We start from the raw sequence: 15,855 nt of genomic DNA, 5'->3' as shown, positions 1-15,855 counted from the left end.
CCTTTGTTCTCTAAGGAGGTGGTAATCGAGTAAACAATAGCTGCCTTGTCTTAAAAATTATTTTAAGTTAGGAAGCGCCAAGTGAATTATATAAACCACTAGGAGAAAGGCCCATTGTGAAGAAAAATACAACAGGCTCTAGAAGAAGGTTCTGGGAGAGTGCCCCCCACCCTTGCTGTCTTCCAACCCACCCAAGTGAAGGCATTCACTCCCTCCCCACCCTGCACACCTCTAGGGAAGATGATCTCTGCCATCTGGAGAGAAGTTGAAATTTTGTGATCTCCAGCCCTCACCTGGATATTGGCAACAGTGGTTCTTTAGGAGGAAATGTCATTGTGCCTGTCGGAGGTCCCATCCCTCCTCAAATCCTACCCTCTCCAGGCCCCACCTCTTAAATCTCTAGGAATTTCCCAACCCGGAGTTGGCAACCATATCTCCTTTCCTTTATCTGCATCTGACTTCAACATTTCATTGCCTTCCTCCCTTCCCTGCAGCCCCTACATAGAAAAAGGACACGCTTTCTCCACAGGGAGGGGGGGGGGGCAGAATCACAGAATTAGAGATGGAAGGGACCCCAGGGTCATCTAGTCCAACCCCCTGCACAATGCAGGAAATTCATAAACACCTCCCCCTAAATTCACAGGATCAGCATTGCAGCTTACATCATTCTCCACTAAAGCAGCTTATTTCATTCTCCGCTCCCTCTTTGACCTGAACAACAAACCTGTGAGGCAGATTAGGCTGAAAGTCTGTGACAGGTCCGAAATCACATCAACTTCCACAGCAAGAACCTGGGTCTGGCAGACCCCACTCTGAAGCCCTAACTCATATGCCCTCCTCAAACTCCACCACAGAATGTCCAGAGATTTCCCACCAAGCTGGAAAGGTATAATTAATGGCCTCTGGGTGAGTGCCCTCCACCCTTGCTGTCTTCCCATCCCCCCAAGTGAAGGTATTCACTCTCCTCATCCCCCCAAGGGGAGCTAAACTCCCACCAAGCTGGAAAGGTATAATTAATGGCCTCTGGGTGAGTGCCCTCCACCCTTGCTGTCTTCCCATCCCCCCAAGTGAAGGCATTCACTCTCCCCATCCCCCCAAGGGGAGCTAATCTGGACTCTGAACAGATCTATCTTCCCATCCTGGAGAAAATAACTGATTTGGAGTGTGGACCGGACTGTACGGCATTATATTCCTCTGAGGCCTCTCCCTTTCCTGATAAAAGCAGCCTGGGTTGCCTAGCAACAGCCTCTGGCTAGCACTTCCCAGGGGGCAGCCATGGGCTCTAAGGAAACACTCCCAGTGGGGCCTGGCCTCCCTGGCTATTCCTGTGACCCCTGGAGGCTGCGTGTGCTGGGAGACCTTTTGTGAAGCCGCAGTAGCTTTGCAGTCCTTTCTAAGGCCTGCTGACAGAGAGAATCATTGAATCATAAGGTTGGAAGGGACCTCCAGGGTCATCAATCCAACCCCCTGCACAATGCAGGAAGCTCACAAATACCTCCTCCTAAATTCACAGGATCTCCATTGCTGTCAGATGGCCATCTAGCCTCTGTTTAAAAACCTCCAAGGAAGGAGAGCCCACCACCTCCTGAGGAAGCCTGTTCCACTGAGAAACCACTCTAATGGTCAGAAGTTCTTTCTAATGTTGAGCTGAAAACTCTTTTGATTTAATTTCAACCCATTGGCTCTGGTCCTACCTTCAGGGGCCACAGAAAATAATTCCACACCATCCTCTATATGACAGCCATTCAAGTACTCGAAGATGGTGATCATACCACCTCTCAGCTACCTCCTCTCGAGGCTAAACATGCCTAGCACGGATAACACGGAGATGTGGCTGTCTCTGAAGTAAGACTGTTTTTGACAGTTTGTTCAACATTCCTGGGGCAGGGGAGTCAGCCAATGAGAGGCCAAGACGCTGACGGACGTGTAGTGGGTTAATGGTGTGTTCCCACAGTAACTGCCAGAACTAAGGTTGGTTGCGTTTTACTGAGAATCAGCTTTGCTGACTAGCAACAGCCACTTAGGCGGGACAGCAGAGTGGACTCAACCAATTGCATGCAAGTACTCTTGATTGTTAGTTTGATGTGCCAAAGGCTGATACCCCACAGTCCCACTGAGCCCCAACCAATCAGGATGGGCAGATTTGCCACCATGACAGGAGAATTATTATTATAGATTCTTTTATTTCAGCCCTTTCCACTATATCTGTGATTGCAGGTAACTATATGCTTTATTCAAAATCAAAGTACTTTGTGAAAATATGAAATGACAATAATTAGTCTGTAATCCAGGAAATACATGACAAAATCATCTGATAAAATACGTGTTTGCTACGGAATATCTCACTTACCTCTTTACTTACTTCTTGATATTTCTTAAAATTTAATGGCACAATTGTAAGATCTGGACAGAGTTTCTTAGCAATAAATCCAGGCATGGCTGCACGGACCCCAAACCTCCTAGCATGATAATTTGAAGTAGACTTAAAGAGACAGAAAACAATTTAAAATCAAACTTAGCACTTCTTTGACTTTTTAATAGCATTTCTAAAGATGTGCCTTTATGGCCATAATCCAGTGCACAGTTAGGCTTGCTCTGTAGCCTCAAACAAAATAGGGACACTCCTATGTTGGCATGGGTGGGGCTAAGGAAGCCTAGTGGCATGTTCTGGGAGATAATGCTGGAGCAACAGGCTCCAGACTCAACATGCTACAAGCTGAAAGCAGGAACTATAGCTGTATAAAAGCAGATTTCTCCAGATAAAAAAGCAGTGAGGCAAGTCACACATGAGGCAAGTCACACATTATATAATGTGTGTGTGTATACACACACAAACATACACACTGTATTAGATGTAGGCCATTTAGAATACATCGGTCACCTTTAAAGTGGAACCAAAGTTACTAATCCAAGGTCAGTTACTGCATCCATGGAACAGAGCACTTAAAAAGAAAGTACCTCTGAGCATATGTAAACTGCCTTACCATTGCCTCTAAGCAACAGAACTCTCCCTTCCTCTCATATATCAGAATAAAGAAGCAAGTTCTACAGAGAAAGAACATATTTCCCACACATATAAATTATGAACCTCTGTAAGCATTGCCTTCTGCCTCCATGAATAACAGAACAATATAGTTTGTTTCCTTCTGCACAACAATCCACATCTTGCTTTCTCTCCATCTTCCACAGCAGTTCACTAGGGCTAAAAAAAAAACCCCTAACCCCACCCCCCCTTTTTTGTTAAAGGCACCATCTCATCTCCTTGCCCATTGTGCTTCCTCTTTAATTTGTGCCAAGAATTCACCAGGGCTTATCCCAGGAGCTCATTTTCAGCACTGGAATAAAAAAATACTGAGGATGTATAGAATGCCCAGGGTTACAAAGAGGAGAGTTATGGGTTCAGAACTGCAAGGGCTCTGGTAGTACCCAGGTAGCTGGACAAGGTGTGACTGGGGGATAGTAGCAGCATAGCTGTTCTGATCAAGCTTTTTGTGTGTGTTCTCCTAAATGTGAGGGGAGGGGGCAGAGGGAATATTTGTCTGAGAACCCACAGTAGCTCTTGACAACCCATAGTGCACTTTTCTCTCAGCAGTGAATAACTCTTGCCTCTCAATACAGACTTAGGCAAGGTTTTCAAGAATAAGAACTGAACCCACAAATATTTTGCTACATTAATTTTGTTTTAAAGTAGCTGGTTTTCTCTTTGATACTTTGTCCTTTCAGAGGAAACCTAACTTTTTAAAAGTCCTTAATAGCATATTTGAAGACATTTTTAATTTTAATGTCAATGTTGATACTTTATGAATAAATTAGTGAGTAATTAGTATCAATCTATATACACATGCAAGAATCAGCAGATTCATTTAAAGTAATGTCCTTATGCCCATTTCTTTGCATGCCTCTGTATGAATTTACATTACTCAGTGATCAGCAGCTGTAGCATTCTCGCATCACCATAACATATAACATCAAAATACAGAGGTACATATATCACTTTGGGAGACAGCTTCTACATGATACCTCACACCAACTTAAACTCTGGTTGTCACAAGTACACATTAAGCAAAAAAAAAAAATCAAGTAGAGCCATTACTTTATTATTGGTATATTTGGAGGGTGAGTAATCCTGGTTGAAATGGGACAGTTGGAAAGTATGATGCTCAAGTAGGATGCCAAGCACGCAACCAAGCATGGTGACTGCCATGTATCGTATACATTAGCCGACTAAACCACAGATAAAGCGTGTACAAATGCAAAAAGACAATAGTAATTGTGGTTGATCTGGAAAGTCCCCGGTCAGGTACCTCCAGATATGTGCTTTGACAGTCCTACGACATCCAGGAATTTATTACATAAAGTCAGCATTTCAGCAAGTCAAGCATTTTATTTTGCCCCTAGACCATGAATATATAGTAGTATGTTCAGAATATGACAATTAAAATTAAATCTGTTTGCCGCCAGTTTTTCCTCTAAAATATTATAGAATAATCTACAGAAATAAATCACTTAGAAACGGGGAAATTATACACTTTCCTAAATAAAGGATGGTTTATACATCTGGTCCTTGAACAAACATCACTTTCCATCTTACCAGCATACTCAATGATCCCACTGCTATAGGCTTGTCCCTTAATTCAGGACTGTCTCTCATTTCTACTGCTGCATAAAAGGCATCCATGTCAATGTGTACAATAGTGCAGCTGAGATCACGGCTCCGCTCTAGTTCCATTGCAAGTTTATCCACCTGTGCATACATAAATGTACAAAACTATATAAATGCCGCTATGTTACCAGTATGGCAGATAGCGATATAATTTCATAACGGAAGTTACTATCACATACAAAGATTAACAGAAATGTATTTCTAGAGGATTGTGTCATGTATGAACATGGTATCTAATTCAGATATGGCAACTAATTTAGATACAATAACAGCTACAGCTTTGGTATTTAGAGACTATTTTAGGTTTTCTTCAGACAAACAAGCAAACAATGTACAGGAAGCCTCGGCTCTGCTACATGGTCTTCCCCATACTATTTTATACTATATCATTTGTGTGAAGTTGCCTTTACTAAGAACATAAGAAGAGCCATGCTGGATTAGAAGCAAGACCCATCCAGACTTTTGTCCACAGAGTGGTCAACCAGCTGCCTCTAGGAAGCCCACAAGCATCCCCCTGTATGTATTCCCCAGTAGCTGGTACAAAGATACATACATGTGTTTTCACTGATTATATGATACACTGTAAACACTATTATAAAAATTTATAAAGCACTTGCAAAACAAAGCAATTTACAATAAACAAAATTTTAAAAATTTACGATATTTTTACTGTGTACTTCCAGTCATTGACTGCTAATGTTTAGAGTAAAGACTGTTTGAAAGAGCATGTGCCAATTTCCTTCTGCCCCCATAAGAACAAAGAAAACAACAGATTCGAAATAGTTTCTGGAGATGTTGAAGGTTAGCAGACCTAGAAAAACCAGTTGAGAAACTCCTGAAGGTGTGCTCATGGCATTTGGACAAGAGACAGATATAGCTGAGGGTGGCAAGAACACAGAAACTTACTTTTGTTTACTTAACAGCAAATCCTTTGTCAAACCTTTACTGCATGATTATATATGAGGCTGATATCATTAATCACAATATCTAATGAAATTTTGAAGAACATAAGACTTTTATACTAAGGCTACAATCTTACGATTGTAGTAAACCCCATGAATAAAAAGGCACAGACTTTCAAATATTCTGGTATTTCTTCTGATTCAATCAAATTAATGAGGCTGTATATAACTGAAGTGTATAGCACTGGTGGCACCCTCCTACCCCTGCATAGTCCACCTCTCCCAAAATGAGTTGGATATTACCTGCAGTTGCGCTTTCATAATCTGTTGGTCTGTAATCTTACTTTTTAGCTTCAGGATTTTTTCAATTCGTTTGTTAACTTGTTGATCCTTCTTAAGCTCATGTTCATAAAATTTAGAACCCTGCCAAAGAGATTCAAATTGTTTAACGTTTGTTATTGGCCATATTCTAATCAGATTTTTTAAAAGTTATACAGTATTAGAAAAGAAAAAAGATGTTTCACCTGTCCCCAAGGTTTGCTATGCTAGTGCTTAGAACAAAGTAGAGCAGCAAGATAAAGTAACATCAGAGTCCAGTAGTACCAGGGATAAGCTCATACTCTACATTTCTTTGTATTATATTATTTTTGGCAGGACACCTTGAGTTGGATCCAGAGTAACAGCTCTGAAGGCACAATGATTTCCATCCACATAGCCTGATTCCCGACGCCAGCAACCCAAAATTGCTGATAGGATTTTGGGATAGATCCGGGTGGGCAGCCATGTTGGTCTGAATCAGTAGACCAAATTTTGAGTCCAGTGGCATCTTTAAGACCAACAAAACATTATTGAAGATATGAGCTTTCGTGTGCAGGCATACCTCTTCAGATAATATGTATTTGAGGAAGTACGTCTGTACAGGAAAGCTCATACTTTGAATAAAGTTTTATTGGTCTTAAAGGTGCCACTGGACTCAAGGATTTGGGGAGATATTTTGGTCTGCAATGGGAGGATGGAAGGCAGGAAAATAATGTTCTGTGTGCACAAATCCTTGCATCCATGGAAACATCTAGTCTGGATCTAAGTGCTTAAGTCTGAGGCAAAAGCAAAGCTAAAATGTTATAAATAAATATTAACTGAAGTATTGCACCAGTGCAACATTAATAAATATGATAGATAATATGCACTGCAACATTACTGTTCTGCTACAGACAGTAACTATTTAGAATGAGAACATTCTGTAATGTCCTATTAAGTTAGCCTTAATTTCTAATGACCCCTGCAGATCTCCAGGCTAACTTTGGCTCGCCATTTACCTCTCTGTGGTCGTTTTCGCACTCACCTCCAGCCGGCGCGACCCCCCTCTTCACCGCGCAGGATCTGCGCGGATTTCGCACTAAATGCCGCGGAGCAGCCAAAAAGCAGTTTGGCGTTTGAGCGGCTTTTGCGCCGGGAGTTTCCGGCGCAAAAGGCTGCTCCGCGGCATTTAGTGCGAAATCCGCGCAGATCCTGCGCGGTGAAGAGGGGGGTCGCGCCGGCTGGAGGTGAGTGCGAAAACGACCAGTATGTATCCATTTGCAGACATACACTATGCCTAAATGGAGGAGCAGGGTAGGAATTGCCTTACTCTTGCACCTAGATAAATGACTGCAGAAAAATGAGCCCACAAAACTGGAACCCACCACAGGCTGCTCATACTCAGTATGTTCATGCTCCTGGAGAACATACCCAGAAATAGAGGGCACTGGGCAGTTGTTAGCCCTCGGCTGGCTTGGGCAAGGACTGTGAGTGAGTGAAGGGAAGCAAGAGGCTTACTTCCCTTCAGCCTGGGAGCCAGAAAGGGAAGGAGAAACTGGTCTCTGAGATCATGACCATATAAATTCTAAGTCCAATTCCTGCTCCCAAAGATCCTTTCAAAAACAAGACTACTGCCCTTTCATTTAAATTATTGGGGAAGGGGGAGGAAATTGGCTTCTGAAGATGTGTTGTCAGCCTCTTCCCCATAAACATTATTGCTCCCTGTGGAAAATGATAGAATGTTACTATTTAAATGACACTTCGTATACATATATACAAGTTTGTGAAGTTCTTAAGGAACCACATAACTTTTATACTGGCTAAAATGCTCTCCAGATCTAAGCAACAGAAGCCTGTGCTAAAATTGTGTCTCAGAACTGTAACATTCTGTGGGCATGTCTTCAACTTGTAACCTTGTCTTCTGTATTGAACAATGCAGTCACACAGGTTTGTTGTTAGTTTTTTTAAAGAACACCCTACACTCTTTATTGAGTGCAATCAATATCTGTCAATAGCTAAAGCATTAGAGAGAGCTTACACAAACAAACCTTGGAAGCTTCCATTATGACTTTGTTGATCTTCTCTTTATCCAGTCCTTGCATTCCAGCTTTGTTATCATTGAGACCCATTCTAAGCAAAAGCCCTGCTTGAGAAGAGTTGCTACTGTTATTTGGACTTTCCATTGTTCAACCATGTGAATAGTTTTTCAAAACTTACCCTGAAAGAGACAAATCGTATGATTTTAATCAGTGTACTTTCAACAATATTATGCAATACTGTAACTTAAACAGTTTATGTAAATGTATTATTCATTATTTAGCTGAATGCAGTTTAACTCCGAATATAATCAGCCATTCTGAAAGTAAATTGGAAATGGCATTAATATCAAAGATGTAAACAGTAGGCAAAATTTTCTTACAAAAAGGAAATCACATTTATCCACAGTATTTTGTTCTGTACAGAATATGGAATTATATTCAAGGTTATTTTAGCATCAAAGACGCTGCCTATTCATGTGAAAGCTTGAAAAAGTTTAACAGAAGAAAAAGGAAATGTTCTTTATAAATGTGAAAATAAGGTGTTATACTTTGAAGTGAAAGCTGTTCATAAGATGCTTTTCTAATGACAAAAAAATTAATTTTGCATTCCTATGTTCTAGAGACAAACCAAAAAGACACCAAAATGGCTAATTTCCAATAATACATAATTCAGAATTATGCTTATATTACAAATATGCTAGTTACAAAAAGCATACATCATGGTAACAAACAAGTCTCAGGCACTCTGTACACCTTTTCACTTCACTGTATTTTTGTAAAGGCAAAGGATATAATTAGCTGCAATACACAATACTACTTAGTCTTTCCATAAGACAAAGCAGAGTATATACCCATTTTCAAAGAACTGCTAAAATTTGTCTTTTATGGTAAATGTTATCATAAGGAAAAGTCCCCTTTCATTTTTGGAAGTGTCTAACATGTTTTTTGCCACTTCATATGCCACAGAAGCCTAGGAATGAGTTGATTCTGGAAAATACACAGCTTAGAAGAATAAACCAAGAGGTTCTAGAAATGTTTCCCACATGCATTTTTGATTTACGAAATTCCTATGGATGCAATAATCAAGATCTGAAGTTGCTACATTAGCCAAAGTTGGGAGGTTCACATCATTGCATTATTTACTAAGAGCTTTTACACTGGATGATCATTTATCAAATTCTTCATTTTGCTGAATTCAAAACATTTTCTATATTATTCATGTAGATTTATAAGTACTTAGACTTGACAGCACTGTATTCTCTAGACTTCAGATGGAAATTCCCGCTCATTTCAGCAAAAAGTATTTACCAGTGTTGGTTTAATAAGCCCCAGTTTCCTTCCAAGTTTCTACTCTCAGATACTACAAGAATCCAAGAGAAGCACATGCCTGCATGCAAGTCACACAATCCTTCTGAGGATCATTCTTTCCAGTCACTGGAGTTTTGCAGTTTAGAAGAGCCCTGGTAAAACACAGGATTCTTGTCAGTTTCAATCTCCCAGTGGTCTGCAAGAATAGTAATACTGACAAGGAGAATGGTGTGATTAGCTTGCATGTGCTCAGGAAATCAGTAGGCTTAGTTTTCCATAAGAACAGTCCTGCTGGATCAGACCGATAGTTCATCTAGTCCAGCATCCTGTCTTACACAATGGCTACCCAGTTCCTCTGGATGGCCAACAACGGGGCATGGAGGCCAAAGCCTTCCCCTGATGTTGCCTTCTGTCTCTGGGATTCAGATGATTAGTGCCTCTGAAAGTGGAGGTTTCGCTTAGTCACTATGTCTAGTAGCCACTACTAGACTTATCCACCATGAATCTATCCCCTTTTAAAGCTGTTTAATCCTATGATCTTCACTACATCCTCTGGCAGTGAATTCCACATCTTAATCACTGTGTGTAAAGTGGATCGGGGTGGCAACTGGATCAGGGTGGCTCGGCGGTACTGCTGCTGCTCGACCTGTTGGCGGCGTTCGACATGGTCGACCATCAGCTGCTGACCCGCCGCCTCACCGACGCAGGAATCCGGGGGCTAGCCTTACAGTGGCTCTCCTCTTTCCTTGAAAATCGGGGACAAAGGGTGGCAATTGGGGGGAAGCTGTCTCAGAGACACTCACTCCATTGTGGGTTGCCTCAGGGGGCAGTTCTCTCCCCGATATTGTTTAATATCTTTATGCGCCCACTTGCCCAGATTGCACGGAGGTATGGGCTTGGTTGTCATCAGTATGCTGATGATACCCAGCTCTATCTATTGATGGAAGGCCGGACTGGCGATGTCCCGATAAATTTGGACCAGGCGTTACAAGCCGTGGCTGGCTGGCTCAGGCTGAGTGGGCTGAAGTTGAACCCAACGAAGACTGAGGTCCTTTGCGTGGGCCGGGACGGACCAGGAGGGGAGATCATCCTGCCGGCTTTTGACGGTGCGCCACTGATACCAGTGCGCAGGGTCAAAAGCTTGGGAGTGCTACTGGAATCCTCGCTATCAATGGAGGCCCAGATAGCTGCCACTGCGAGATCCGCCTTCTTCCATCTCAAGAGGGCGAGGCAGTTGGCTCCCTTCTTGGAATGCGACGACCTAGCAACTGTGATCCACGCAATGGTCACCTCAAGACTGGACTACTACAATGCCCTCTACATGGGGCTGCCCTTATGTCGAACACAGAGACTTCAGGTAGTGCAGAATGCGGCGGCCAGGCTGTTAGTGGGACTACCTAGATGGGAACACGTGCGGCCTGTGCTGCGGGATCTGCATTGGCTGCCGGTCGTCTACCGTGTTCGCTATAAGGTGCTGGTTATTACCTTTAAAGCCCTATATGGTCGAGGACCTGCCTACCTCAGGGACTGCCTCTCCCTATATATTCCCCGGAGAGCACTAAGATCTAGCTCCCAAAACCTCTTACAAATCCCTGGGCCAAGAGAGGCTAGACTGAAGACAACTCGGGAGCAAGCCTTTTCAGCAATGGCCCCTCGTTGGTGGAACCAACTCCCAGAGATGGTGCGAGCCCTGCGGGACTTGAATCAGTTCCGCAGGGCTTGCAAAACCTTTCTCTTCCAGCTCGCATTTAAATCAGGACCGGACCAAATTGATTAAACTGTTGTAACCTTAACCATCTTATGCACAACTGAAACTGACTATATGACAGTATGTATAACTGTGATTGACAGTAGATATAGCACCTGTTTTATTTATTTTAACTAATTTATGTAATTGAACCATACTTAAATCATTGTTTATTTGTTTTAACTAAATCATGGCACGCCATGTCTGTGAGCCGCCCTGAGCCCGCCTTTGGCGGGGGAGGGCGGGATATAAGAATAAAAACTAACTAACTAACTAAAGTACGGTAGTATCCCCTTTTGTCCATCCTGAACCTAGTGCCCATCAGCTTCACTGGATGCTCCCCAGTTCTCTAGCACTGTGTGTGAGAGAGAAAAATTTCACTTTCTTAACTTTCTCCACCCCATGTATAATTTTATAAATCTCTATCATGTCCCCTCTTAGTCATCTATTTTCTAAACTGAAAAATCCAAGCTCTTCAACTTTTTTCTTATAGAGAAGGTGCTCCAACCCCCAAATCATCTTGGTTACCCTCCTTTGTATGTCCTCCAGCTCTGCAATGTCCTTTTTGAAACACAATTACCAGAATGGTAGACAGTATTCCAAATGAGGCTGTAGCGTAGATCTATAGAGGGGTGTTACAATATTGGCCATTTTATTCTCAACCACTTTCCTAATAATTCCCAACACAGAGCTTGGATTTTTTCACTGCTGCAGCACACTGGGTCAATACTTTCATTGAGCTGTCTACTACAACCCCAAGATCTTTTTTCCCCCTCTCAGAATCAACAAGTTCAGATTCCATTAGCCTATATTTGAAGTTAGGATTTTTGTTCCAAGGTGCATCACCTTACACTTACTAACACTGAACTTCATTTATAACACCGTTGCTCATGCACCCAGTTTGTGGAGGTCTTCCTGGAGCTCTTCACAGTCAGCCTTGGTTTTCACCATCCTGAATAGTTTTGTATTATCTGGAAACCTGGCCAATATACTACTTATCCCTAGTTCAAGGTCACTGGTGAATAAAGTAAATAGTACTAGTCCAATATTGATTCTTGTGAGCTACATTTACCAGTATCATTGGTATCAACTGTACCATGACTGCTGACTCCTCCCCAGCACTATCTATCAACCTATCTAGACAGCACATGATGTTCACAACCTTAACACCAGGCAGACAAGTCACCATGCAGTCAAAATGTCCTGTCACAGACCCCACTCTCTGTATGCCTAATGGGAGCAGTGATCACACACCCATGATTTCCACTAGTGGGTAGATAATCATATATGTGGCACTCTCTGCAAAACACTGGCCCCCATTCTCCAGCTGACTTTTCATGACTGGTTAGTTGTTTAAGGGTATTCAGAGTCATCCCCAAGCTGAGAGCCCTTTGAGTCTCACCCTTCAGCTCATGCCTCTGCCTAGGAGGAGCCTTACAGTTCAGAGGCCCACAGCCCCTGCCTCCCAACAGCAACAGCAGAGAATGGTACCTGTAATCAACCCCAGGCAAACAGATCTTGCTCCATGAGAAACAGATGACCCAGTCAAACCAGACCCAGTCAAAAACACCACTCTCCAGCAGCCTACAGGCACCCAGTCACCCTCAAATTCTGTCCTCACATACAGCAACCTCAGTTAATGTTCCCCAATAGTATAGCGGTTAAGGAAGGGCCAAATACACACACACACTCAACCTTCCCAGTAGCTCACTCCTGAGTTCTTTCTCCCAGCCAGCTCAGTTCAATGTCCATTAATTCTTTTGCTGACCAATTCATTGGATGCAGAGAGTGGAATGCCATTGCTGACAATTAATGGAATATATAACTCCGGAACGTGAACAAGTAAATGAATCTAAGGTGGTATGGCTGGTATTGTTAGATCTGGTTACTAATTCCATAGAGCTGGTTTCCAATTCTATTTAAGCTGATTTAACTCCCTTTGATTCAACAAGGCAAACAGTAAATACTGTAATGGACAATGTTCCAGGTTGATCATGCAATTTGCATACATTGGTTAGTATCTTTTTCCAATTATGACAAATTATCATATTCACAGTTTACAATGGCTTTAACACAATCTCTTTAGGCTCCCAGAAAAATAGGTTCTGATAACATTTGGCATACAGAAGTATTGTACAAATCTTAGCTTGCAACTATAAGAAAAATCACACAAGATGCTTTAAGAGTAAAAGGATTATATTTAAGCATCGTCAAGATTTATGAGGGAAAAGACAGCCAAATGATTAATCTGTAACTCTGACTTTTCATTTGTTTCTAAAAAACAATAGTAACTCCCCAAAAACTATTTATATTTTTATCTCACTCTTCCTCTGACAGCTAAATGTAGTATATTTGGCTCACCACCCCCCTCCATTTTACCCTCGCAACAACCCTGACATGTAGATTAGCTGAGATGGTGTGACTGCCTCAAGAGCACCTACGGAACCTAATGGGAATCACTGGCTCTGCACTACAAAGACTAAATTCAAAAAGTATACATCTTTTACTTACCAAGAAAAAAAAATGAATCTGCCTGGGGTGCACAGCAATAGCAGCAAAATTTCCAGGCCATCTTGCAGCCTAGCCCCTCCAAAGCTTTCTGCAGTTTATTTTGATCAGATCAATATCAGCCATTAATTCTTATGCAATGGTACACATAAACGTAACCAAGGAAATCTGTCCAATTGAACAGTGCAAGTCTACCACGTGCTCTCAAAATATGCTATTGACTACTATTCTTTGTTATTTAAAATTTCCCTTATGAACAACATTGACTAAGTTGCTTGATAAGGTGTATAGTCAATTTTGCCAGTCTACTGTACTGTGAAAGCATCCACAATTAGGAACAGGGCGTGAATAATCACAGCTACAGCCACAACTACACTCTCTCTCTCTCATCTCAATCAAGCCTCCCCTTACCGATTTTTAAAAATTCCATTATGCCCTTTCACCAAGATTGTCCTTTAAGGAAGTTTACAAACCATGACAATACAAAAATGCACCTCAATATCAACTAAGTTATAAAACGTACACAACTGCAGTACTAACATCAGTTGAAATACTAGAAAAAGGTTGGGAGAACTGCACAATGTTTAGCTCAGCTCTGAAAGCAAACGGGATCAGGACCAGGTAAACATGCCTCAGAAAGAAGTTCCACAATCAGAGCACTGCAGGGTTGCCACTAAAATTTTACTTTTCATTTCCCTTACCAACATTTGTCAATTTCCCTGACACAATTTATTTATTTAGTAGGCTTATATTCCACCCTTTCCCATAACGGGCTTGAGGTGAATCACAACATAAATTGAACAATAAAAACCTACAATTCAAATTTAAAACAATACAATAAAAACCTGAACCATGGAACAATAAAACAAGATAAAGTGCTTCACAGGCAGAACGGGCACATTTCACAAAATACAGCAGCTTTTGGCCCAAGAAGAAGTGATGGTGTTAATAAGATTCAGCACCACAACAAGGCTGTAAAACATATTACAGCAAGGGAGAACAATTGATGGAATAGTTGCTGGAATAGGTTGCACGCTGCCTCAACCAAAAGCCTGGTGGAATAGCTCTGTTTTACAGGCCCTACGAAATGGAAGTAACACAGGTAGGGCCCAGATCTCCATAGGGAGCTGATTCCACCAGGCAGGGGCCAGAGCCGAGAAAGCCCTGGCCTTGGTCGAGGCAAGATGGGACATTCTTCGGGCCAGGGGTGGTAAGGAGGTGTTGTGTAGCAGACCGCAACGTATATGGGGAAAGGCGGTTCTTCAAGTATGTCGGTCCCAGGCCATGTAAGGCTTTAAACATCAGTACCAAAACCTTGAATCCGGTACTTAACTGGTAGCCAGTGCGATTGGCGTGGCATCGGCCAAATGCTTGCCCGTAAAGGCAATGCAGTTAACAGCTGTGCTGTTGCATTTTGCACCAGCTGGAATTTCCAGATCAGCCGCAAGGGCAAGCCTGTGTTGAGTGAGTTATGGTAGTCCAGCCTGGAAGTAACTGTTGCATGGATCACTGTGCTAAATCCTGGGGGGAATAGGTAGGGTGCCAGCTGTCCGACCTGAGGAAGATGATAGAAGGCAGATTGAGCAACTGCTGTGACCTGGGCCTCCATAGTAAGTGAGGTGTCCAGTATCACTCCCAGACTCTTCACCTTCTGAGCTGGCACAAGAGATGCAGCCTCCAGGGTTGGGAGTTGGGGGCCCAACTCCAATCCCCCTCAGTTCAGGTACAGGACCTCTGTCTTAGCTGGATTAAGCTGCAGCCAGCTTTGTTGCAACCATTCAGCCACAGCTTCTAGAACCCTAGTCAGATTATCTGGGGCAGAATCTGATTGGCCATCCATCAACAGAGAGCTGGGTGTCATCTGCATATTGGTGACAACCCAGCCCAAAACCTTGAGCAATCTAGGCAAGGGGGCACATATAGATGTTGAACATCACTGGCGAGAGAATAGCTCCCTGTGGTACACCACATTCAAGTGGGTGACGCATGGAGGTCTGCTCGCCAAGAGCCACCCTTTGTCCCTGACCATGGAGAAAGAAGGAAAACCACTGTAAGGCAACCCCCCGAACTCCAATGCCGACAAGGCGGTGGGTCATTAGATCATAATCAACCATGTCAAATGATGCTGAAAGATCTAACAATAACAGCAGCGCTCACCACCTTGATCCAGATGCCTTCTGAGGTCATCTATGAGGGCAACCAAAGCAGTTTCCATCCCATAACCAGGGTGAAAGCTGGACTGGAAAGGGTCAAGGATAGAAATATCCTCCAGGAAAGCTTGAAACTGCTTCGCCACAGCTTTCTCAACTATCTTGCCCAGAAACGGAAGATTTGAAACTGGGCAGTAATTGGCCAAGACCATAGGGTCCAAAAATGGCTTCTTTAAAAGCA

General features: G+C 42.6%; 1 protein-coding gene across 2 annotated transcripts in view; it reads right to left on the bottom strand.

The window, feature by feature from the left end:
- Positions 1-15,855, bottom strand: part of POLK (DNA polymerase kappa) — a 62,676-nt gene that overhangs the window by 31,300 nt on the left and 15,521 nt on the right. For both annotated transcript variants that reach the window (XM_060235827.1, XM_060235828.1), the window contains exons 2-5: positions 7,911-8,080; positions 5,869-5,988; positions 4,592-4,744; positions 2,351-2,482 (exon numbers count right to left, since the gene is read on the bottom strand). In XM_060235827.1, the coding sequence (XP_060091810.1) occupies positions 2,351-2,482; positions 4,592-4,744; positions 5,869-5,988; positions 7,911-8,045 (540 nt within the window). In that variant the 5' untranslated portion in view covers positions 8,046-8,080. The remainder of the gene's footprint in view (positions 1-2,350; positions 2,483-4,591; positions 4,745-5,868; positions 5,989-7,910; positions 8,081-15,855) is intronic.

The sequence above is a fragment of the Heteronotia binoei genome, chromosome 4, assembly GCF_032191835.1.
Source record: "Heteronotia binoei isolate CCM8104 ecotype False Entrance Well chromosome 4, APGP_CSIRO_Hbin_v1, whole genome shotgun sequence".
In the NCBI taxonomy this organism is placed as follows: domain Eukaryota; kingdom Metazoa; phylum Chordata; class Lepidosauria; order Squamata; family Gekkonidae; genus Heteronotia; species Heteronotia binoei.
The sequence above is the reverse complement of the archived record's forward strand: the minus strand, read 5'-3'. Positions and strand labels throughout refer to the sequence as shown.